This window comes from Lithobates pipiens, unplaced genomic scaffold (assembly GCF_037356315.1).
Source record: "Lithobates pipiens isolate NorthernLeopardFrog02 unplaced genomic scaffold, aLitPip1_a1.2 Scaffold_1, whole genome shotgun sequence".
Classification (NCBI taxonomy): Eukaryota; Metazoa; Chordata; class Amphibia; order Anura; family Ranidae; genus Lithobates; species Lithobates pipiens.
In genome coordinates this window covers 21,245,169-21,271,004 of record NW_027507685.1, presented here as the reverse complement: position 1 = coordinate 21,271,004, position 25,836 = coordinate 21,245,169, and the positions used below count along the sequence as shown (strand labels likewise).

Sequence of the window (25,836 nt, the reverse complement as noted above, 5' to 3'; positions counted from 1 at the left end):
GGGCTTTAAAGAACTCAACTCTAGTAAACCCAAACATTTCTCTCATGGAGTGGGGCCGCACACGCAATGCAAGGGTTAACTGCGTTTTTAGGTCAAGGCTTGTGACTTAGGCTAGGTTCACATTGCTGCGATGCGGGAACGCCGCAAATCCGCGGCGTTTTCCCGCATCGCACACCTCCCGCCAGCAGTTCACACTGCCCTATGCGGACGGCTGGGGGTGTCAATGTTATGTTAATGACACCCCCAGATCCGTCGGCATATCGCAGTGCGATCTGCCGACTCGCACAGGAATCGGATCGCATGGTGTGAACCCCCATGCGATCCGATTCCGTTGCGGACCCAAAAAAGGGTCCTGTGCGAGTTTGCTGCGGGAGCGCTGCGAGTTCAGCCATACTATCTGTATGGCTGAACTCGCAGCGCTACGGAGATCGGATGTGATTTGCTGTGCGAATCACATCCGGTTCTCCCCCCGCAGCGGTGTGAACCCAGCCTTAAAATGGAATTGGGTGTAAAAATGGGTGAACAGGTCGGATTTGCAATGCAGAAGGGACCCGATTTGTCTCTTCTGCATAAAAGTTAAGGGATATTCTTCCCACTGATCACTAATGGAAGGGGGCATTCTTCCGCTTGATCTCCAGTGTACGAGGGCATTCTTTCTACTGATCACCAATGTAAGGAGCGTTCATTCCACTGATCACCAATTTAAGGGGCATTCTTTGCACTGATCTTCAATGTAAGGGGGCATCCTTCCCATTGATCACCAATGTAAGGGGCCATTCTTTCCACTGATCACCAATGTAAAGGGCATTCTTGCCACTGACCACCAATGTAAGGGGCCATTCTATCCACTAATCACCAGTGTAAGGGTGCATTCTTTCCATTGATCACCAATGTAAGGGGTCATTATTTCCATTGATTAGTGCAAAGAATGCTCCCTTACATTGGTAATCAATGGAAATAATGACCCCTTACATTGGTGATCAATGGAAAGAATGCACCCTTACACTGGTGATTAGTGGATAGAATGGCCCCTTACATTGGTGGTCAGTGGCAAGAATGCCCTTTACATTGGTTATCAGTGGAAAGAATGGCCCCTTACATTGGTGATCAATGGGAAGAATGGCCCTTACATTCGTAATCAATGGGAAGGATGCCCCCTTACATTGGTGATCGATGGGAAGGATGCCCCCTTACATTGGTGATTAGTGCAAAGAATGCTCCCTTACATTGGTAATCACCAATGTAAGGGGGCATCCTTCCCATCGATCACCAATGTAAGGGGGCATCCTTCCCATCGATCACCAATGTAAGGGGGCATCCTTCCCATCGATCACCAATGTAAGGGGGCATCCTTCCCATCGATCACCAATTTAAGGGGGCATTCTTCCCATCGATCACCAATGTAAGGGGGCATCCTTCCCATCGATCACCAATGTAAGGGGGCATCCTTCCCATCGATCACCAATGTAAGGGGGCATCCTTCCCAACGTAAGGGGGCATCCTTCCCATTGATCACCAACGTAAGGGGGCATTCTTTCCACTGATCACCAATGTAAGAGGCCGTTCTTTCTACTAATCTCCAATGTAAAGGGTATTCTTTCCATGAATCCTCAATGTAAGGGGGCATTCTTTCCACTGAACACCAGTGTAAAGGACATTCTTTCCACTGACCCTCGATTCATTAATTTTAGCTGGGGTGCCCTGAGATCTGTATACTATTTCTAGGGTTCCTCTGGGGTAAATAGGTGGAGAAAAACTGATCTGAACTTAAGACAGGACTTTGTGGTTAACAATGACTTTTCTAAATGCAGTGAGACTATGTAAGAAGCAGTTGAAGATAACAACACATAAATGGTTAAAGTATTAGCTCAGATCATTGTGTTCTTTGTGTAAGTACATTGATTAGTGTAATTGGCCATGGACTGTAGAAGAATTAGTTATTGGTGATATATCCCGCAGAGAGGGATCATCTGACACAGTGAATGATATTCTTCTTTCTTTAGGAACATACTAGAATTCTATTACTGAGTATTACATTATACATACTGGAGATCAGGCAATGTGCTTGTTGTAGAAACACTATTTGTGCCAATTAGCCACGTTATTGATTGACTTTTCAGAGTTATATAACCATGATTACATGTATAACTTTAAAAAAAGGAAAAAGAGCCCACCTTTCTATAGGTCGCTGGGGTGTAATTTTTTTTACATTCTGGGATGTGGGGGGAGAATGACGCCCAAGTTGGGATTAACATATATCCTGTGTTGGGGATTGGAGACTTCTGGAGCTCACCGATGGCGCCGGTTTTTATAGTACTGTGCCAGTTTGCCTTTAAAGTGGAATTCCAGGCAAAGCCTTTTTTTGGACAGTGTAGGAAGGGTTAAGACCTCTATCTGTTTTATTTTTTAATTATTGACTGTATCCCCATTAAAGAGAATCCCCTTCCTCTCCTAGTTATGGGGTGTCACTGGGACAGAAGTGAGGGAAAACCTCAAGCTCTAGGGCATATTTTTTTTTAGTGGAATTGGGGAAAGTGCTGGAAGGTTTTGATTTCTGTTTGTGCCCCTGTTGGAGAGATTTTTCTCACTTCCTGTCATAGTAACAGTTGGTCACTGGCACAGGAAGTGAAGCGAAATTGACCCAGTGGGGAGAAAGACCGCCAATATTACTTTTATGGACCCTTTCACACTAATGTGTTCTTGTTGCACTTTTATTCTGCAATAAAAATATTTCCCTTTAAATCCTTAAAGCGGGAGTCCGCCGGGACTCCGCGTTTTTTTTTTTTAAAAGCCAGCAGCTACAAATACTGCAGCTGCTGACTTTTAAAATATTGACACTTACCTGTCCAGCGCGCCCACGATGTCGGCACCCGAAGCCGATCTCTAGATCGTCTCGCGGGTCCTGCCGCCTCCATCTTGGGAATGGGAATCAGGAAATGGAGCCTTTCGGCTTCATTTCCCGGTTCCCTACTGCGCATGCGCGAGTTGCGCTGCGCAATAAGGACTGTCCCCGCTGCCTCTGGGATCTGTGTGTTTCCCAGCAGGCAGCAGGGCACTTGCGGAAAGGGGCGGGCACTTGCGGAAAGGGGCGTAATCTACGCCCCTTTCCGCAGAGAGCTATCCCGGAAGTGGGTGCAGTTACCTGGATTATCCAGGTAACTGCACCCCCCTCCCCCCTGAAAGGTGCCAATTGTGGCGTCGGAGGGGGGGAGGGTTCCGATGAGCGGAAGGTCCACTTTAGGGTGGACCTCCGCTTTAATATCAATGTAAAATGCATCAAAAATGGACAACGGTTGCATTTTTGGTGCCTTTTTAAGGTCACGTGCCCATGTTTCACAGGTGCATGCTTGAAATCAGACAACCAGAAACGCTCCAAAGACTCAATATGCATTTTTCACACTTTTTTAAATGGACAAGTGTGAAAGGGTCCTAACACTACCCCTCTCTATCCAAAACAAATAATATGGATGGAGTGTCCCTTATAGGCCTAATTTATATCCCTATGTCTTTTTATTTAATTAAATTGTAAGTGCAGAATAGAAGGGATTCACAACTTATGCCGCGTACACACGATCGGAATTCTGGCCAGAAAAAGACAGATGAGAGCTTTTCATCGGAAAATGCGACCGTGTGTATGCTCCATCGGAATTTAGCTGTCCGAATTTCCGCCAGCCAAAAATTTATAGCATGTTCTCAATTTTCCCGATGGAAAAACTTTCTATCGGTAATTCCGATCGTGTGTATGCAATTCCTACACGCCAAAAATCACGCATGCTCAGATTCAACTACAAGACAGAAGCTATTGGCTACTGGCTATTGAACTTCCTTTTTCTAGTCCCGTCGTACGTGTTGTACGTCACCGCGTTATAAATGATCGGAATTTTGATGTGACCGCGTGTAGGCAAGACAGCTTGAGCCGAATTCCGTCTGGAAAACCATCAGAGCTTTTTCCGACGAGAATTCAGATCGTGTGTACGTGGCATAAGTCTACCCAAAACTGATGACTCTGTTGAATGGGGCAGCAGTGCAAGTGAAGCATATTTGGGTGGCTTACCTCCAGCAAATAGACCCTTTCTTCTAAGGAACTCCTAGGTTGTTTTTCATTTGCTGGAACCATTCCTTTGGTAATTATTGGAGCCAAACCCTGGCCCCTGAAGTCTGCCTAACATTGAGTTTTTATTGCCGGGGACCTGATTACATACCGTAATTAACACAGTTGCATTAACCATGAATCCAGGTTCTGCAGTAATTGCTACTGGAGTTGAGGGTCAAAGTCAGCCTTTCAGATTCAGCGCATGAAGCAGTGGCATGGATGTATGTAAGTAGCCAGTGAGTATTCTAACATGCTTGTGACCACCAGGTACTGAATTTTCAGTTTTGGGTGAACATACTCTTGATTCACACTAACGCGTTTTTTGATGCATTTTGCAGAAATGCAAGGAAATTTTTTAACATGGGTTCCTATGGAACATGTTCACATCAATGCATTTTTGTGTCTCTGCGTTTTTGGAAAGGGTCGGGGACTTTTTTTCATGCAAAATGCAGTGTTTTGCATGTAATAGAAGTCAATGGACCTGCATCAAAAACGCAAGTAAAGCGGCAAAATCACGGTAAAAACACATGCCCAAAAACGCGACAAGCGCCGCAAAAAGCACTGCAAAAATGCTCAAAAGCAACATGCATAGATGTGAATCCAGCCTTACACAGAGTTCAGACTGAGGAAGGGAGCAGCACAAAGAGCCAATCAGATGTGTTGCAGTGCAATTAGCATGCTGATATGAGGAGAGAGCAGAATGACAGATGATCTCATCTGTACTCTGCTTCTTTTTTTCCACTGTCCAGTCACAGGGTGTTTGACAAGATAGTACTATGTTCACACCTATGTGGTACATTTTCATTAAATTTTTTGTTTTGTTTTTTCACTGTATATACAGTGGTGTGAAAAAGTGTTTGCCCCCTTCCTCATTTCCTGTTCCTTTGCATGTTTGTCACACTTAAGTGTTTCGGAACATCAAACCAATTTAAACAATAGTCAAGGACAACACAAGTAAACACAAAATGCAATTTGTAAATGAAGGTGTTTATTATTAAAGGTGAAGAAAAATCCAAACCATCATGGCCCTGTGTGAAAAAGTGATTGCCCCCTAAACCTAATAACTGGTTGGGTCACCCTTAGCAGCAACAACTGCAACCAAGCGTTTGCGATAACGTGCAATGAGGCTTTTACAGCGTCCTGGAGGAATTTTGGCCCACTCATCTTTGCAGAATTGTCCTAATTCAGTTACATTAGAGGGTTTTCGAGCATGAACGGCCTTTTTAAGGTCATACCACAACATCTCAATAGGATTCAGGTCAGGACTTTGGCTAGGCCACTCCAAAGTCTTCATTTTGTTTTTCTTCAGCCATTCGGTGGTGGACTTGCTGGTGTGTTTAGGATCATTGTCCTGCTGCAGAACCCAAGTTCGTTTCGCTTGAGTACACGAACAGATGGTCGGACATTCTCCTTCAGGATCTCTTGGTAGACAGCAGAATTCATAGTTCCTTTTATCACGGCAAGTCTTCCAGGTCCTGAAGCAGCAAAACAGCCCCAGACCATCACACTACCACCACCATATTTTACTGTTGGTATAATGTTCTTTTTATGAAATGCAGTGTTCCTTCTACGCCAGATATACTTGGACACACACCTTCCAAAGAGTTCCACTTTTGTCTCATCGGTCCACAGAATGTTGTCCCAAAAGTCTTGGGGATCATCAAGATGTGTTGTGGAGAAATTGAGACGAGCTTTGATGTTCTTTTTGCTCAGCAGTGGTTTTCTCCTTGGAACTCTGCCATGCAGGCCATTTTTGCCCAGTCTTTTCCTGATGGTGGAGGCATGAACGCTGACCTTAACTGAGGCAAGTGAGGCCTGCAGTTCCTTGGACGTTGTTGTGGGGTCTTTTGTGACCTCTTGGATGAGTCGTCGCTGCGCTCTTGGGGTAATTTTGGGCGGCCGGCCACTCCTGGGAAGGTTCACCACTGTTCCATGTCTTCGCCATTTGTGGATAATGGCTCTCATTGTGGTTCGCTGGATTCCCAAAGCTTTGGAAATGGCTTTATAACCCTTTCCAGACTGATAGATCTCAATTACTTTCTTTCTCAATTGTTCCTGAATTTCTTTGGGTCTCGGCATGATGTGTAGCTTTTAAGGATCTTCTGGTGGACCTTACTGTGTCAAGCAGCTCCTATTTAAGTGATGCCTTGATTGTGAACAGGTGTGGCAATAATCAGGCCTGGGTGTGGCTAGAGAAATTGAACTCAGGTGTGGACAACCACAGTTATAGTATGTTTTAACAAGGGGGGCAATCACTTTTTCACACAGGGCCATGATGGTTTGGATTTTTTTTCACCTTTAATAATAAACACCTTCATTTACAAATTGCATTTTGTGTTTACTTGTGTTGTCCTTGACTATTGTTTAAATTGGTTTAATGTTCTGAAACACTTAAGTGTGACAAACATGCAAAGGAACAGGAAATGAGGAAGGGGGCAAACACTTTTTCACACCACTGTATCTGGTTGTTAAGCAACCACAGTGTAAAAAAAGAAAAGAAAAAGCAAAACGCGTGTCCAAAAAACACGGCAAGCACCGCAAAAAGCACTGCAAAAACGCTCAAAAGCAACATGCATAGATGTGAATCGAGCCTAAATGCAGGTCCATCTAAACTGGTTGGATGGAGGCTAGCAGGTTAAACGTATTGCCTCCTCATAACCCACAGCGGTGAGGTGTGTCTTCACTAAACCTTAACCAGCTTAAAGTGGTTGTAAACCCTTACAAACCACTTTGACCTACAGGTAAGCCTAGATTAAGGCTTACCTGTAGGTCCAAGAAATATCTCCTAAACCTATATGGTTTAGGAGATATTTGCCCGAAAACGGGCACCGCTGTCTACGGCGCATGCGCCGTAGACAGCGGCACGCAGCCGCACTGAGCGCGGCATTTCCAAGAATGGAGCTGCCACGCGTGTCGACTCCCGTGCGCATGCACGGGAGTGACGTCATCGCCGAATGACAGCGGCGGAGCTGCGAGACGCCACCAACAAGATGGATGCGGCGGACTACAGGGGACAGCGGCGACTTCGCTGGCTCCTGTGTCAGGTAAGTGACACATAATGGACTGCTATGCAATGCATAGTAGTCCATTATGCTTTACCTTTGCAGGGAATGAAAGAGGAAGTAAACCCATCAGGGTTTACTTCCTCTTTAACCCCTGGCTATTAATTCAGAAGAGGTAGAAGATTCCATAGGAGGACAGTGACACCAGTGACCATTGTAAGTTACAGGTACAGCAGGGAGGTGGTGATAGAATATCCCTTTCTTCTTCTCACTGACAGAGTCTCTGATGGTCAGCAGTTACAAATGCTGCCATCTTTTATGGAACATTTACATATATGTCACTGCAGGCTATATCATATACATTACTATGCAGCTATAGGCAAAGGACGTATAAATATGTATTTCTGCTGAGAATGTTAGAGAATATTTGTAATTTCTATTGCATTCTCCAACAGTGTTTGTTATGTGTGCTATTTTGCTGTCTGATAACAATATTGCAGTTGTGCACATAAGTTTACATACCCTGGCAGAATTTATGATTTTATTGGCCATTTTTCAGAGAATATGAATGACAATACAAACACTGTGACGGCTTGACAAAATGTGACGGCTTGAAGTCTTTTGTGGATGAGGCTCTTTATCTTCTCAGATGGTAAAGCTGCCCATTCCTCTTGGCAATAAGCATCCAGTTCCTGTAAATTCTTGGGCTGTCTTGTAAGAACTGCACCTTTTGAGATCTCCCCAGAGTGGCTCAATGATATTGAGGTCAGGAGACTGAGATGGCCACTCCAGAACCTTCACTTTATTCTGCTGTAGCCAATGACAGGTCAACTTGGCCTTGTGTTTTGGATCATTGTCATGTTGGAATGTCCAAGTACGTCCCATGCGCAGCTTCCTGGCTGATGAATGCAAATGTTCCTTCAGTATTTTTTTATAACATACTGCATTCATCTTGCCAACAATTTTGACCAAATTTCCTGTGCCTTCGTAGCTCACACATCCCCAAAACATCAGCGATCCACCTCCATGTTTCACAGTAGGAATGGTGTACCTTTCATCGTAGGCCTTGTTGACACCTCTCCAAATGTAGCGTTTATGGTTGTGGCCAAAAAGCTAAATTTTGGTCTCATCACTCCAAATGACTTTGTGCCAGAAGGTTTGAGTCTTGTCTCTGTGCTGTTTGGCGTATTGTAAGCGGTATACTTTGTGGCACTTGCATAGCAATGGCTTTTTTTCTGGCGACTCGACCATGCAGCCCATCTTTCTTTATGTGCCTCCTTATTGTGCATCTTGAAACAGCCACATCAAATGTTTAGAGAGTCCTGTATTTCACCTGAAGTTATTTGTGGGTTTTTCTTTATATCCCAAACAATCTTCCTGGCAGTTGTAGCTGAAATTTTAGTTGGTCTACCTGACCGTGCTTTGGTTTCAACAAAACCCCTAATTTTCCACTTCTTGATTAGAGTTTGAACACTGCTGGTTGGCATTCTCAATTCCTTGGATATCTTTTTATATTCCTTTCCTGTTTTATACAGTTCAACTACCATTTCCCCGCAGATCCTTTGACAATTCTTTTTCTTTCCACATGACTCAGAATCCAGAAACTTCAGTGCAGCACTGGATAAAAGATGCAAGGGTCTGTCAGAAGTCCAGAAACTCATTGACCTTTTATACACACACACACTAATTACAAACAAACAGATCACAGGTGAGGATGGTTACCTTTTTAATAGCCATTCAAACCCCTTTGTGTCAACCTGTGTGCATGTTATCAGGCCAAAATCACCAGGGTATGTAAACTTTTGATCAGGATCATTTGGGTAGTTTCTGTTGTCATTATGATTTAAAAAGAGTAAATACAGTTGATTGATAATAAATAGCTTCAACGAAATACTAACCACGAGTGAAAAAAATGTTTTTGTGTTATCATCCATATTCTCAGAAAAATGGCCAAGAAATCATAAATTCTGCCAGGGTATGTAAACTTATGAGCACAACTGTATATAGAGATATTATACAGTACGGAGAGAATTGTCACTTTTTCGATCTTGAAATTACAAAGTAATATAATTAGAGTTCTGACCTGTTCTTTCTAGACATTTTTGTTTGTCACGCAGGGCTTTGAACATTTTACCAGTTAATAGCAGGGTATTGTGTTCGCTTTACAAAGACATTTTCCCAGTCTATTAATACAGCACCACATGCTCTTTTCCAGAAGCCTGGTCGGTTTGCTTCTTGGGAAGTGTCGCTATGTAGAGAAATTGGGTCAGGAGAGCAGAGTTGCATAACTATGAAGAATATACTGTCTGCCAGGCTCGCTGCCCCTCCTCCCTTCCAATGATTGTATAACCAGTGAGGTAACCAAGAACTGGGTCAAACATTGTCAACCGTTTCCAACAATGACTGCAATTTAAAACAGATAAGTGGAATATTTTACAGTCTATTATAGAAACCACATTTGGTTGATTTTTACATGGCAAGAAGAAAAGCTTATTTAACGGATCTACCAAGGAAGCCTGTGACTACATAGACAGAGTATCTGAGCAAATAGTGGGGGACTTCTGCTGTAGTATGTGAATGTGTGATTAGAATTTGTCTAATAATTTAAAACTACCGGGCTGACATAAACTGGAAGACAGAGGTGGCGGTCTTGTTGCTCAGACACCATTCTGACGGTTGCCCCTATTTTCAAACTTGTACAGCAAATTAAAATAGTTTGCATTTGACTTGATGCTCAGAACAGTACTGGAAGTTTGTTTCTACAGTGCTGGCAGCAAACTGATTGTGTTGGATTCAATAAGTATAGTATATGTGTACTTCTATAACCACTATGGTTAAATATTTTTTATAGCATCTGTGAGAGGAGGGTTGGTGGAGATCAGAAACATGCAGCTCTCCCTGCCCCACTCTGCATAAGTAAAGAACCTTTGTGCCTTTCTGACTCCCCAGTACTATACTTTCCTGACCTCCTTGCACCATGCCCTCCTGACCTCCTTGCACCATGCCCTCCTGACCTCCCTGCACCATGCCCTCCTGACCACCTTGCACCCTGACCTCTCTGCACCATACCCTCCTAATCCCCCTGTATTGTCCTGACCCCCCCCCCAATACCATGCCCTCCTGGACCCCCTGTACTCTACCCTCCTGAGGCCCTCGTCCTGTGCCCTTCTAACCCCCCCAAAACCATGCCCTCCTGCCCCACAAAATTGTGCCCTACTGACCCCCCCCGAACCATGCCCTTCTGTCCCCTCAATACAGTACCCTCCTGACCCCCCCGCACCATACCTTCCTGACCATACCTATCCTCTGCCTTACTGATCCCTATTCACTGCCCTTCATACTGCTGACCTCTGTACACTTCTCTTCACCCTATTGACCTCTGTACATTGCCCTACCTACTACTGACCTCTGTACATTGCCCTACCTACTACTGACCTCTGTACATTGCCCTACCTACTACTGACCTCTGTACATTGCCCTACCTACTACTGACCTCTGTACACTGCCCTACGTATTACTGACTTCTGTACACTGCCTTATGTATTACTGACCTCTGGACACTGCCCTACATACCACTGACCTCTGGGCACTGCACTACATCCTACTGACCTCTGTACACTGCCCAACAGCCTGCTGACCTCTGTACACTACCCTACATCCTACTGACCTCTGTACACTACCCTACATCCTACTGACCTCTGTACACTGCCCAACAGCCTGATGACCTCTGTACACTACCCTGCATACTGCTTACACTGTCCAGGAACCAGCGCAGATAGCCAGGCATGGAACTAGTCAAAGAAACCAGCCTGCAGTACCAGATGTTCTGCTTTCATGATGAACTCCAGCATCAGCCCTTTTGGAGATAACCAATTACTCCCCACACAGGAAAAAAAATTGTGAATGCCGAGTTTCTCACTGAAGCTAAATTTTAAAGTAGGCCAAGTTTATATTTCTACAGTAATAGTAGTTTTATAAGATTTTCCCAAGTTTTCTTTATGTAGCCTTTACTTTTCATTGGGGGCTTGCTAGTTCATTTATTAAAAAAACCAAAAAAAAACAAAAGGGTGCAGCACCCGGTGACCTTTTGATCGTTTCCATTTTGTCTGGGTAGAACTACACCTCCCAAAGATTGTTTACCCCTGATCTAGAACATCTATTGTTATGTACTCTACTTCTAGAACATCTATCATTATATACTCTTCTTCTAGAACATCCATATACTCCCTGAACATCTATCATTATATATTCTGCATTTAGAACATCCAATGTATGCTCTACTTCTTGAACATCTATAGTTTTATATACTCTACTTCATTTTTTTTTTTTTTTTTTGTTGTTTTTTTTAATCAGAAAATATTTTTATTGTGTCATAAAGGCAAACATATAAAAAGCACAAACACAATCACACAATCAGTACATGTAATACAAAGAAAAGGAAAAAACCCACATACACATACATGTATTTACCAACAGTATGAATGCGCTGCCTTAACTAAAGTACCGCGTCCTAACCCGGTTATGTTTTTACTCAATAATACTTCATGACCCAATAATATTTTGAACACGAAAAGAAATTGACACTAAACTAAACTATCAGTCTCTCAAAAGAGAGGCAAACATGTATAACAAAACCAAGTAATTGTGACCCGAAGGCCTTGGGTAGTATCCTATCTAACTGTTCTTTGGAGGGGAAGACTTCAAACCAAAAGTAAATCTGCAGAGAAGAAACAAGGCAATATTGTACAAAGTCATATTTATGTACCTGGCTGTAGTATATCTAGGGATACCAGGATCTTACACCAGTAGTATCTAAACAGAACAAGTTGGGGATACTCTACTTCTTGAACATCTGTTGGTTTATACTCTACTTCTAGAACATCTATAGTTCTATACTAGGGATGAGCTCGGTGTTCGATTCGAATGCATGTTCGACTCGAACATCTGCCGTTCGTCTGTTTGGCGAATTCAGAACTTTGTGGACCGTTCGCACCAAATTCGTGTGGCACGAATGGGCCACAATGCACTACGCCATCGCAGTGCATTGCTGGCTCATGATTGGTCAAGCATGCACTGTGACCCCGCATGCTTGGCCAATCACAGTGCCAACAGCGAGGAGAGCCATAATTGGCCACAGCGTGGCAGCCTTGCGTAGTGTGTTGGCGTGCAGGGAAAGAGCTAGATAGGCAGGGACAGTGTGTTCTTTTCTCAGCCATCTGCAGGAGTTAGTGGGTGTCGTGTGCCTCCAGCGCAGTATACACCTGTATCTACCCTTTATTGCTGTTGCTCTGTAATAAAGGCATCTGCAAGAGTTAGTGGGTGTTGTGTGCCTCCAGCACAGCGCAGTATACACCTGTATCTACCCTTTATTGCTGGTGTTCTCTAATACAGGCATCTGCAGGAGTTAAAGTGGGTGTTTTGTGCCTCCAGTACAGTATACACCTGAAGATACCCCTTATTGCTGGTGTTGTCTGTTGCATAGCTTGCATATTAGCCTTTAAAATTAGCACTTTTGATTTTGAACGTTCGAGTCCCATAGACTTTAATAGGGTTCTAAAGTTCATACGAATTTTCAGTCCGTTCGAATGTTTTGGTGCGAAGCGAACCCGGGGGGGGGGGGGGGGGGGTGTTCAGCTCATCCCTATTCTATACTATGCTTTTAGAACATTTATTGTTATATAATCTACTTCTAGAACAGCTATCATTATATATTCTACATTTAGAACATCCATAGTTATCTACTCTACTGCTAGAACATCTATAGTTATCTACTCTACTTCTAGACCATCTATAGTTATCTACTCTACTTCTAGAACATCTATAGTTATATACTCTACTTCTAGAACATCTATAGTTATATACTCAACATCTACAACCTCTATCATCATATACTTCTAGATAATCTATTGTTCTATAATCTACTCCTAGAACAGCTATAGTTAAATACTCTTCTTCTATAACAGTTATGGTTACATACTGTTCTTCTATAATAGCTATGGCTATATACTCTCATAGGATCTATGGGTAGGATTGATGGTGAGACCAATAATTTGTAATTTGAAGGCATTTTTCACTATAGATATAAAGCCTAGTACACACAGGTAGTTTTTCGATCTGAAGCTCTGAAATGCATTCATTTTAGAGAAAGGCTACAGTTGGTCACACATATTACTGACTAGTAATATTAGGTTGAATGGTTGAAAAATCTCTTTTGCGACGGGGCCAGCCATTCCTTATTCAAAGAGAAAAGGAAGGCGTTAAAGCTGAACGCATGGAAAGCCACTATATACACAGATGAAATGCATACTGTTCATGGAAGTAGTTTTTGTTGCCAGAAGGATCTGTATTTTTGACCATCCATTCCTTTACAAAACTTTGTCCTACACGCTAAACGCCAGTTTACATCTGTGTGGTGTGTTTTAGGCACTTCACATTTTAGACCTGATTTACACTTATGCAGGTTGCAGTTTGCATATTGCAGGTGCATTTTGCGTTTTTCAATATGTGCTTTTTATCCATTGAAGTCTAGGGAACCAAAAGCCAGAAAAAAAAGTCCCTGGCTCTTTCCATGAAATGCACAGATGTGAACTACATCCGTAGGAAACTATGCTAAATGGACTGTAGTGTGTTTCTGCAAAACTGAAAATGTGCTAAAAAATGCATAGATGTGAACCAGGCCTTGGGCATGCTACCATTAAATTGTATTATATATAAAACAAGCATTTTGATGAAAGTGCCTCAAAGACCTGCATGATGCATCTTTGATGTGCTACCATGAAAATGTGCATTCTATAGAGTTCAATTAAAAAAATGTATAAAATGTGCCTAAAACCTAAAAATGTTCTGAAAATGTACCACATAGGTGTGAACATAGTACTATCTTGTCAAACACCCTGTGACTGGACAGTGGAAAAAAAGAAGCAGAGTATAGATGAGATCATCTGTCATTCTGCTCTCTCCTCATATCAGCATGCTAATTGCACTGCAACACATCTGATTGGCTCTTTGTGCTGCTCCCTTCCTCAGTCTGAACTCTGTGTAAGGCTGGATTCACATCTATGCATGTTACTTTTGAGCATTTTTGCAGTGCTTGTCGCGTTTTTGGACATGCGTTTTTACCGTGATTTTGCCGTTTTTTTTTTTTTTTTTTTTTTTTTTTTTTTTTACACTGTGGTAGCTTAGCAACCAGCTATATACAGTGGGAAAAAAAACGCAAAACGCGGTACTTGCGCTTTTGATGAAGGTCCATTGACTTCTATTACATGCAAAACGCTGCATTTTGCATGGAAAAAAAGGCCCCGACCCTTTCCAAAAATGCAGAGGTACAAAAATGCATTGATGTGAACATGTTCCATAGTTAACCCATGTTAAAAAATGTCCCTGCATTTCTGCAAAATGTATAAAAAACGCATTAGTGTGAATCAAGACCTGTTACCAAGTCAAATTGCACTTAAAAAATATATTTAGAGATGTATAAATGATTGCAGAGCTTCATTCATTTTTGCATTTTATATCTGCTTGGAGCTCAGCCTTAACGACATGTGCACAGCTTCTCTTTCATGACAGACAGTAGTAACATTTCTAGGTGATTCCTGAGAATGCCCAAATTAACATATCACTTATGAATGTAGGGTTGCTTGTGTTCCACCTATGCGAATCTGGATTCCATGGCAATTCATTTGATGACACTATTTAGTGTGAAATATCCTAACAATATCTTTCTAAAGATCAGTTCAGTTTCTCTTCACACACAATTCCACAATGAGACAGACTGTATCAGAACAGTGCAGGCGCTGATGGTATAATTGGGATGTATGGAAGTGTCACAACCAGAATATATAATCTTGTTGTGTACTTCCTTCTTGCATAAGTACTGCAGCTTGGTTACATATGCTGCTCCACTTTCATCACTGCAGGTCAATGTAACAACATATAGGAGTCATTTCGAAATATGATAATCTTTTTATTTTTTATTTTTTACTCTTCTATATATTAAGTGTGATGATCTTGTTGGGTTAAATTAGTGATATCATGACTGAAAAACAAGCACGTTAAAGGTGTCATCAAATACCTCGATAGCCCCAAATGAAGAGGTGCACAATTATGTAATTGCTGATTTCTTTGCAAAAGTAACGTTTTAATTAATTGACATACTCAGATTTTGAAGTGCCCAGGTAATTAAGATAATAATGGTATGTTCACCTCTAGATACCATCTGATTCTGTAACATTATCAGCTTACTAAATCTAGAATAAGAGCTGGAGTTCTTTATTGTAAATAATCTTAACATTGGGTGTTGGGCTACGTTTTGGATGTACCGTATATACTCGAGTATAGGTCGATCCGAATATAAGCCGAGGCCCCTAATTTACCACAAAAACCTGGGAAAACGTATTGACTCAAGTATAAGCCGGGGGTGGGAAATGCAGCAGCTACTGTAAGTGGCAAAGAGGGTCAACAATGCCCATCTGCAGCTGCATGTCTCACTGTGTCCTGTGTATGCCTTCCTGTGTCCTGTGCAGATCTGCCTACCTCACTGTGTCCTGTGTATACCTCCTTGTGTCCATTGCAGCCTACCTGTGCTTATCTTCATCCTTTGTGTCCTGTGCATGCCTCTGTGTGCCCATCTGCAGCCACTCGTATGAGGATGAGAGGATGTCCGTGATAGGCTGAAAACTGACTGCTGGGAAATTGAGTGTTCTGCCTATCAGACGAGGAGGAGGCGCGGCTTTTAAATACTGGAATGGCCGCTGTATGTTTTTATGACACGCTGGCCACCGTCTGTCTACATGACATGCCTGATCAGGTAGGCAGACGGCGGTGACTCGAGTATAAGCCGAGGGGGGCACTTTCAGCCTAAAAAAAAAGGGCTGAAAATCTCGGCTTATACTTGAGTATATACGGTACATCAAACCTTGCTGCACCTCTGAAAAGTGATTCTCAGTGGCTTGATTTTCAGAGTAATATGTCACCTCCTCGCCACCTGTTTTAACCCTGTAAATGCTGCATCACTGCGCTGTAACTTCATGCATTACACACAAGCTGCAGGATGGTTGTGACACTGCCCCATTCATGTGTACAACGCTGTCTGGTTGCAGTCGCATCTTAAGGGGGGCAAGTGTAAATGAGCCTTTAATGTTTTTTCAACTTTTTATATGCATAGTTTGTAAATATATGTGTACGTGTAGATGGCTATATAGTAGTAATAATAAAAATGCAAAATATGTTCTCACAGAGTTCATAAAAACCAAAACTCACTACAGTTCCCATGTAGGATATAAAATAAACGGTCTCGATTTTAACAAAAATGTATGAAGCCCTAAAATCAATTTTTCCGTATGTTCACGCTATAAAACACTGCATAGTTCTCTAAAGCACTTTATATGAAAATCACTTGCTAAGTTTTTTACCTGGAGATGCTACCAGTAACCGCACTTCCTGTTGCAGACTGACAACACTGAGCCACTGCATTGCAATTAGCAGCATAGTTGTCAGCCTGCTGTGTACACTCTTTCAGTTGGCTGTTTAGCTGCCTATCAGATCAATAAACCAGAAAAATATGGCCTAGGTGATCAGTTTTCTCTTGTTGTGCCTGTTTACCCATATATTTTTTTTTAAATTCAACCGCCATAAGCCAGATCTAACAATGAACATCTGATGTCTGTGGACATGTTTAGATGGTATTTATTAGGTTAAATCCTGATGTATGATATTTTTTTTCTCTGATTTAACAGCACATGCATCCAGGTTTGGGTTCCTGTACTCAAACGCCATAGGATGTGACTGTTGGATCCAACCAGGCAGCTGAATCTTTATGAATAAACTGAATTGCCTCTCTGCATGACTTCTATGGCATTGCCACATAATAACCCCAATAGAGCATGATAGAGAAATACGCTTTGTCTACGTAAACCTGATCGGAATGAGGGAGGTGTGTCAGCTTTTTATTAATCCCTTTTTCCCATCTGAGAAACCTTTCTCCCACCTCCTTGTCCTATTGATGGTGGTCACTGAGACAGCAATACAAAGACTTTTTTTTTCTAGTAGAGCAGAGAAGAGTTAGAACACATTGGGCGTTACTAAAGGAAAATCCACTTTGCACTGCAAGTGCACTGAAAGTAAAGTTGGCGTAGATCCGAGGGGGACATGCAAGGAGAATAAAAAAAAAAAACAGCATTTTAGCTTGCACATGATTGGATGATAAAATCAGCAGAGCTTTCCCTCATTTCAGATCTACCCCTTAGATTTAGAGCGACTGCACTTCCAAGTGCACTTGCAGTGCAAAGTAGATTTGCCTTTCGTTAATAACCCCCAGTGTCTTTATCCTGCTGACAGTGGACACAGAGAGCAATTAAAAACATAACACAAGCTTTAACCCTTCCCCACTTTGTCCAGATCTACAAACATAAAATTTGGCTCTAGCTCCTCTATAAACCAGCATATGGTGTTTGGGCTTTGAAAAAACTTCAGAACATAACCTTGAGGCTGGGTTCACACCATCGATGCATGCAGCTCCCAGCAAGGGTCCGGTGCATCCTGGTTCACTGTTTCAGGTCTGATTTTAGCCCGAATTTTTGGCTGAATTTGGACCTGAAATGGATCAAAAGACGCACAGGGCTCCTGTGCAAATTTACAGCGGAGATGTGTGAACCGGCTCTATAGAAAGCCAGTCAAAATCCCCTGCTATTGTGAATAATTTGCATGGAATTGTAGGTCCTACATTTATTATAAATAAACATCATCACAACAGAATGGTGTTTAAATGGCCGCTGCACCTTTATTGGTATTTAAAATGAAAACAACTGACTTTATTTAAATAAAATGTATTTATATTTCATTGATTATTTCAACTTAAACCAATTCTAATTTGCTCAGTCATAGGATTCGAGCTATAAATACATCAGTTCATAAAGCAAGTTTATATATATATATATATATAAATAATATTATTTTTTTATTTTTTTATCATTGACAACCACAATTCCATGATGCGGGCACCTTATTGTGCCCACTGTTCAGTAGTGTGAGCCCAGCCTCAGAGTACCTGAAGAGATGGGAAGATTCACAGTGTTCATATACTAGAATATGTGTGTGTGTGTGTGTGTGTGTGTGTGTGTGTGTGTGTGTGTGTGTATGTGTATATATATATATATATATATAGATAGATAGATAGATAGATAGATAGATAGATAGATAGATAGATAGATAGATAGATAGATCTATCTCTCAGACTGATCTCCCTGTGAGATTCATTTCACTGGATTTGGATATTATCAAGGTCTACTTAATTATGTTAATGGATATGGACTTTCCTTCCCAGATGACTATATATTTGGAACTTACTTTAATAATTACATTTTAATAAGCATCCTTCTTTTTAATACCATTACAAGCCTGGCTTCATTAATGTGTTTAGAATTGCTTTATGAAATAACATCACCACATGAGGCTACTTTGCCTCCTTAACTTATTAAAATGAGCTTGCAAACGCATGGAAATAAACACATAATGTCCCTTCGTTTATGTCCTGCTCACTCAGTAAATCTGCCAGGTATATAGTACGCTTCCAGTCCTAATTTCAAGCTTACTTTAATATTAGTTTATAACTAAATCTGGATTTTCCCAGGCTTCGTTAAAAGATGTACAATTGTGATCAGAACATACAGTGTTCCTAGAAGTGCCCTGTGGATAATTCATCGAATTTTCTGCTCCATCATCAGAAATTCCTAAAGGCAGGGCTCGACAAAACCCGCGCGCCAGGTCGCATTTGCGACCAGAATTAGCAACCTGGTGCCTGGGGCAGCACAGCTGGGGGTATGCTGTCTCCGCGGACCCCCCCGGCGCGATCGCGTCAGGCCGCGCCGGCGGCGGCTGGTAATTGAGCCCCCGGCTTTGAGGCCTTCTACGATCCTATGGTTCCTTCTGGAATCTGGCGCCCTCTTGTGGTGGCCGTTGGAATTACAACCAGCAATGCTAATGGATGCAATGCTAATTCCCCTGCCTGCCAGCCTATCTTCCTCCCCTTTACTCAGAACCCCTAAAAATTATATATATATTTTATTCTAACACCCTAGAGAATAAAATGGTGGTCGTTGCAATACTGTCTGTCACACCGTATTTGCACAGCGGACTTACAAAGCGCACTTTTTTGGGGAAAATGTATTTAATAAAAAAAAAAATAAGACAGCAGTAAAGTTAGCCCAATTTTTTTTTATATTGTGAAAGATAATGTTACGTCGAGTAAATCGATACCCAACATGTCATGCTTCAAAATTGCGCCCGCTCATGGAATGGCGACAAACTTTTACCCTTTAAAATCTCCATAGGCGACGTTTAAAAAATTCTACAGGTTGCACTTTTTAAGTTACAGAGGAGGTCTGGGGCTAGAATTATTGCTCTCACTTTACCGATCGCAGCGATACCTCACATGTGTGGTTTGAACACCACTTTCATATATGCGTTCGCTTCTGCACGCAAGCTTGGCGGGACAGGGCGCGTTTAATTTTTTTTTTTTATTATTATTTTAACTTTTATTTTTATTTTTTTCACTGTTCTTTTAAAAAAAAAAAAAAAAAAAAATTGTGTCACTTTTATTCCTATTACAAGGAATGTAAAAATCCCTTGTAATAGAAAAAAGCATGACAGGTCCTCTTTTATATATGAGATCTGGGGTCAGAGAGACCTCACATCTCATATTTACACTAAAATGCAATTTAAAAAAAATTTGTCATTTGAAAATAAAAATAAAATGTCCCTCTAAGAGCTATGGGCAATGACTTGGAGACAGGTGGGGGGCTTGGGGCTATCTTCCCCTCACTCGTCTCCATGTCAGGCCAGGGACAGGTCCAGATCGCCGTCACGGACCTGGCTCCTAACTTTTTTAGCTGGCTCCTAGATTCCAAGCAAATTTGTCAACCCCTGCCTAAAGGGTACCAAATGCCAGCTATTTGTAGAGCGTCATTAATACTGCCGGACTTCCCAACCCTGCTTTGCAGCCTAGCACATGTTTTGGGTCTGGCCATAAGTGGAAAGGACCAGTACTCTTCAAAGCCAGGCCTGGCTTATACTCTGAATATCAGAACAGTTCAGCCTTTAACTAGGAGATCTTTAACCTCCCTGGCGGTATGATTCAGTCTGGTTTTAGGTGCTGAAAGCGGTACAATTATTTTGCATGGAAATTTGGCGTTTTATATTGTAGTCCTGTAATTCTTAGGAATAACTCACTTAAATCTGTTCAAACCAGAGTCTAGCAGACATCCTGGGTATTATAAAGTTTATAATATAATAAAGAATAATAAAAATTATTCAATGTAATCAAATCCTAAAACACTGAAAAGGGACACTTTTTGGTTGCTATGGACAATCTCCAAATTTCAGGCAGAAAAAACTGTATTTATAATATAAAAGTGCATGCAGGGCACTGCACAGACCACTAGGGACAAAGGGGGTGTGTATTTTTTAATACAGCCCTGTAATCTGTAAGATTACAGTGCTGTGTGTGTTTTGTGTCTTTTTACTTTTTTGAATTTGCCGCCGTTCTCCGCTCCCGTGCGCCGTAACGTCGCAGGGAACGGAGCTCGGCGGCATTCGACACTGCGAATTGAGCGGAGGACAGCTTTATCACACAGCGCGGGGGACATCGATGGATCCAGGGGACAAGGTAAGTAACTCTCCCTGTGTCCTCCCCTGCATCCAGCGATGCGATCCCGAGTCTGGCTCGGGGTTACCGCTCCTGTTAGTGAAATCCCAACCCGAGCCAGACTCGGGATTAGCGCTAGGGGGGGTTAATGTATAACTAAACGCATATGGATAAAAGAGATGGATTAGAATGCCTGTCAGCTTTTATTGCTATCTGTGTCCATACCTTCACACTCCCTATTTTTCCTGTTTACCATTATCATTAAAAGTGAAGGTAAAGGAAAATCACAAATTTTGGGTTGTCCCCAGAAAAGTAATAGAGGGGAAATCTTCCAATGGGGGACACTAGTTCTAGTGACCCTGGGGGGCCGCACGAGATTACCTTAATTTGCAGGTATGTCCTCTCACTTCCTGTTTATGTGGGACAGGATGTGAAGGAAAATCTTTCAAATGGGACAAAGATGGCAAAAATAAACCTTACAGGGGTTATAATTCTCCCTTACTTTATCCAATATGAAAAACAAAAAAAGGTTTTTTGCCTTTAGTTCTACTTTAAACATGATGAAATGTGCATTTTACATGATGATGGCTCTTTTTAGAAGTCATTTTTATAAACCGAAGAATAAAAATGTAATATATTGCAGCATACTATTCCTTAGATGTGGTGGCTGCATTAGCTTTCTTTTATCTATCCTTTTTATCTAAGTACATTCCCTGCAAGTACAAAAAAACATGTTGATCCTCTCAGAAATTGTAACTTCCTGTGCACTGAACTGAAACCCCAAACAATGCCATCTGTCATCTCCGTTATCTTTAGTGATCTACAAAACAACTCTATTCTGTTATGGATTGGGAAAGGAAGAAGTGTTTGTATTTCCAATTTAGGAGAGCAGACCAGGATGACAATGCTGTTCTTCTATATATGTATAGAACAGTGAAAGTTGTCACCCTGGGACATGAATTTTATTTTATTGACAGAATTGGCAGGTGAAAATAAAGGGGAGGAAAAGCCCAAAAAATGACTTATGCAGCCACTACATCTAAGGATAGGTAGACTGCAACTTTTACAGCTTTGTTTTTGAGTTTATGTACATGTTAAAGCGGGAGTCCGCCGTTTTTTTTTTTTTTTTTTTTTAAAGCCAGCAGCTACAAATACTGCAGCTGCTGACTTTTAAAATAATGACACTTACCCGCCCAGCGTGCCCGCGATGTCGGCACCCGAAGCCGATCTCTCGATTGTCTCTCTCGGGTGCTGCCGCCGCCATCTTGGGTATGGGAATCAGGAAGTGGAGCCTTGTGGCTTCATTTCCCGGTTCCCTACTGCGCATGCGCGAGTCGCGCTTTGCAATAAGGATAGTCCCGCTGTCTCTGGGATCTGTGTGTTTCCCAGCAGACAGCGGGGGACCTTCGGAAAAGGGGCGTAATCTATGCCCCTTTCCGCAGATAGCTATGCCGGAAGTGGGTGCAGATACCTGTACTGTACAGGTATCTGCACCCCCCTCCCCCTGAAAGGTGCCAATTGTGGCGCCGGAGGGGGGGAGGGTTCCAATGAGCGGAAGTTCCACTTTAGGGTGGACCTCCGCTTTTTAAAGACCTAAATAGGATTATGACAGGTGGCCTTAGGTTGTATAACTTTTGTGTGTGTGTGTGTGTGTGTGTGTGTGTGTGTGTACATACTATATTATATATATATATATATTGAGAGAGTAGGGGAAGAATTCAATTGTCTTATGTGTTTCATTGAGGAAATTTCCCTTCATTTACTTACCTCTGGACATAACAGGAATTGAAAGAAAAACTGTCTACATTGGGGGGGGGGGGGGGGGGGGGATCCACTGTTGTCACTGAAACAGGCTTCTTATTGAAAAAAAAATCCCATCAATTTTTTTTTCCGACGACAACTCAAAATTTAGAATTTCCCCTCACTTTCAGTCGAACACACATTAAAAAAAGCCGATTTTCCCACCTCTCTTTATCCCAGAGGAACCTTGAAATCATTTTTAGGTCTCAGGGAGTCCTTATAAAATGCATTCACCAGGGGTCAGTAAGAAGAAAATCTTACATTGGGGGGGGGGGGTGCCCCTTACATTTGGGGTCAGTGGGAAGACCGTCCCAATTTGTGGTTAGTAGGAAGAATATTCCTTGCAGTGGTGCTCAGTGGGAAGAATACCCTTTACATTTGTGATCAGTGGGAAAATGTCCTTTACGATGGTGGTCCGAATGCCACCCTTAAAGACAGGTAAAAAAAAATCATTGGTGTCCTGCCGCTGGCTCTGCCAAGTGTGTTCATGCTGGAAATATGCAGATACCATCAGATAGGAGGTCAACTAGCCACAGCTCCAGAAATCCCTTTCTACCTTTGATGGAACCTTGGTTGAAAATGACTGCTTTTAAGTGTATTTACACACAAAACTTTTTAAATTTTAATTTTGCATAGATAGAGGAAGGGTTAAAACTCCATTCAAGTTTTTATTGTGGTTTGTATCCCCACTAGGTAGATTCACTCTCTATTTTTACCTATGACCATTGTTACAGCAACAAAAGGTAATGGCAAATCCAAAATGTAAGTGATGAACAAAATGTGATGGTATATCTTTTGATGGGGGCACCAGTTCCAGTGACAAGAGGAGAGGAGAATTCCTCTCACTTTGTAGGTATTTCCCTTCATTTCCTGTTGCATCTTATGAACAGGAAATAAAGAAAAATCTCAATTGGGGGGGAAAAAACACTGATAAAGGTTTTAGCTTTCCCTACTTTATCCAAAATGTAAAAAATAAAAATTAATTGCTAAATAAAACGAATATACTTTAAAGTGGTTGTAAACCCTTACAAACCACTTTGACCTACAGGTAAGCCTAGATTAAGGCTTACCTGTAGGTCCAAGAAATATCTCCCAAACCGATACGGTTTAGGAGATATTTGCCCGAAGACAGGCACCGCTATCTACGGCGCATGCGCCGTAGACAGCGGCGCGCAGGCGCACTGAGCGGGGCATCGTCGATGACGGCAATGCCGCGAGTCTCGGTTCCCGTGCGCATGCGCGGGAGTGATGTCATTGCTGCTCCGGCGAATCACAGCGCCGGAGCAGCGAGACCCACCAAGAAGATGGACGCTCGGAACTACAGGGGACAGCGGTGACTTCGCTGGCTCCTGTGTCAGGTAAGTGACACATAATGGACTACTATGCGATGCATAGTAGTCCATTATGCTTTGTCTTTACAGGGAGTGAAAGAGGAAGTAAACCCATCAGGGTTTACTTCCTCTTTAAGCTCCTGCAAGAAGTTATGTCCACAAATTATGAGAATGTTCATATTCTTTGTACTGAAAGAAATTTACCTTTTGTGTTTTCCCCTTTCCCTTCGTTGTCGCAGTACCACTCGACCATTTACTGTATAACAACCGCTCCATGGTTTACCTCAGTCTAAAGTCTTATGAACTGGCACTGGATGACGCAGAAACAGCCTGCAAACTGCAGCCACATTGGTTAAATGTAAGTATGTGTTTTAGTTTATATGGGTAGCCACAACGTGTGTGTAACATACATGCAGTATATGGTTTTGTAATGCGATGCAAAGAGAAGTGGTGATATGCCTTATATAGTAACAGCAACCAATCAGAATTCAGTCCTCTATGATTTGATTAGTGGATGTTAATTTCTGGTTGGTTGCCACAGCTTGCCAATGACCATTTCTCTTTTTTTATTCTCAAAGCCCACGTTATAGATAACTTACCTACATATGGATCTGTATTCCTTTGTAGGGGCATCTGAGGAAAGCACAAGCATTGACAAACCTGGGAAAAGTAGAAGATGCTTTAAAAGAATTTCTTTTCTGTCTGGTACTTGATGGTGAAAATAAAACTGCAAAATCTGAAGCCCAAAAGGTATTATTAACTTATTTTTTTTCTGTTGCTGTGTTGCCTGAGCTTGGGGCAACTATTGATAAAGCACATTTTGAAGGATTTTATGTTCCCCTTACAATTAACATATTTTTATACAGGTATACTGGAAAAAGTAGTAATAGGAGTTTTTAGTCTACTATGACAGAAATAACATCATTGTGAACCGATAACATTCAATCATATGCAGCTCTGAATGATTATACTGGTCCCGTAGATCACTCTCCTTTTTAACAAGAAGAAATGTTTCAACCTGTCTCCACTCTATCCAAGCAAAAAATTGCTGGCTGAAGTTGAGATTTAATCTACAGTATATAACTGTCCACGAAGACTAGATTTTCTTGCATAGTAATGTGGTGTACCTGGCACATCTTTTGCTTTTATAGATGGTGGCATGTATAATGTGAAAGATGATGTCATAGTTTAAAATTGCGCATGCTCATGGAATGGAGCAAAACTTTAGCACTTAAAAATCTCCATAGGTGACACTAAGTCCTAGTGCTAGAATTATTGCTCTCGCTTAGACCTTCGCCGCGATACCTCACATGTGTGGTTCGAACACCGTTTACATATGTGGGCGTGACCTAGGTATGCGTTCAGTACGCAGGGATGGGTGTGCTTTAAAAAAATTATTTTAATTAGTATTTCATTACATTTTTTTTTATTTTTACACTGTCCCTTTAAAAAAAATTTGACTTTTATTGCTATCGCAAGGAATGTAAACATCCCTTGCGATAACAATATAGCATGACAGGTCCCCTTTATGGAGAGATCTGTGTTCTAAAAGAGGTTCTCCAAATCTCTCCTCTACCCTTAAGACCCCTTTCACACCACACCGCCGATAGCGTGGGCGGTAAAACGCCGCTATTTTTAGCGGCGTTTTACCGCCGGATTTGCGGCGCATTTCGGCCGCTAGCGGGGCGCTTTTACCCCCGCTAGCGGCCGCGAAAGGGTTAAAACCCTATTAGAGCGCTGCCCCATTGATTTCAATGGGGAGCAACGGTGGAGGAGCGGTAAACACACCGCTCCTTCACCGCTCCAAAGAAGCTGCTGGCAGGACTTTTTTCTGACGTCCTGTCAGCGCACCGCTGTAGTGTGAAAGCCCTCGAGGCTTTCACACTACACACAATGCTGCAGCTTCTTTAGGGCGTTTTGCAGGCGCTATTTCTAACGCTATAGCGCCTGCAAAACGCCCTGGTTTGAAAG

General features: G+C 42.1%; 1 protein-coding gene across 3 annotated transcripts in view; it reads left to right on the top strand.

Moving 5' to 3' along the window:
* The window catches only part of LONRF3 (LON peptidase N-terminal domain and ring finger 3), an 85,689-nt gene that overhangs the window by 38,417 nt on the left and 21,436 nt on the right, over positions 1-25,836 (top strand). For all 3 annotated transcript variants that reach the window (XM_077484701.1, XM_077484693.1, XM_077484685.1), the window contains 2 exons: positions 24,105-24,223; positions 24,493-24,615. In XM_077484701.1, the coding sequence (XP_077340827.1) occupies positions 24,140-24,223; positions 24,493-24,615 (207 nt within the window). In that variant the 5' untranslated portion in view covers positions 24,105-24,139. The remainder of the gene's footprint in view (positions 1-24,104; positions 24,224-24,492; positions 24,616-25,836) is intronic.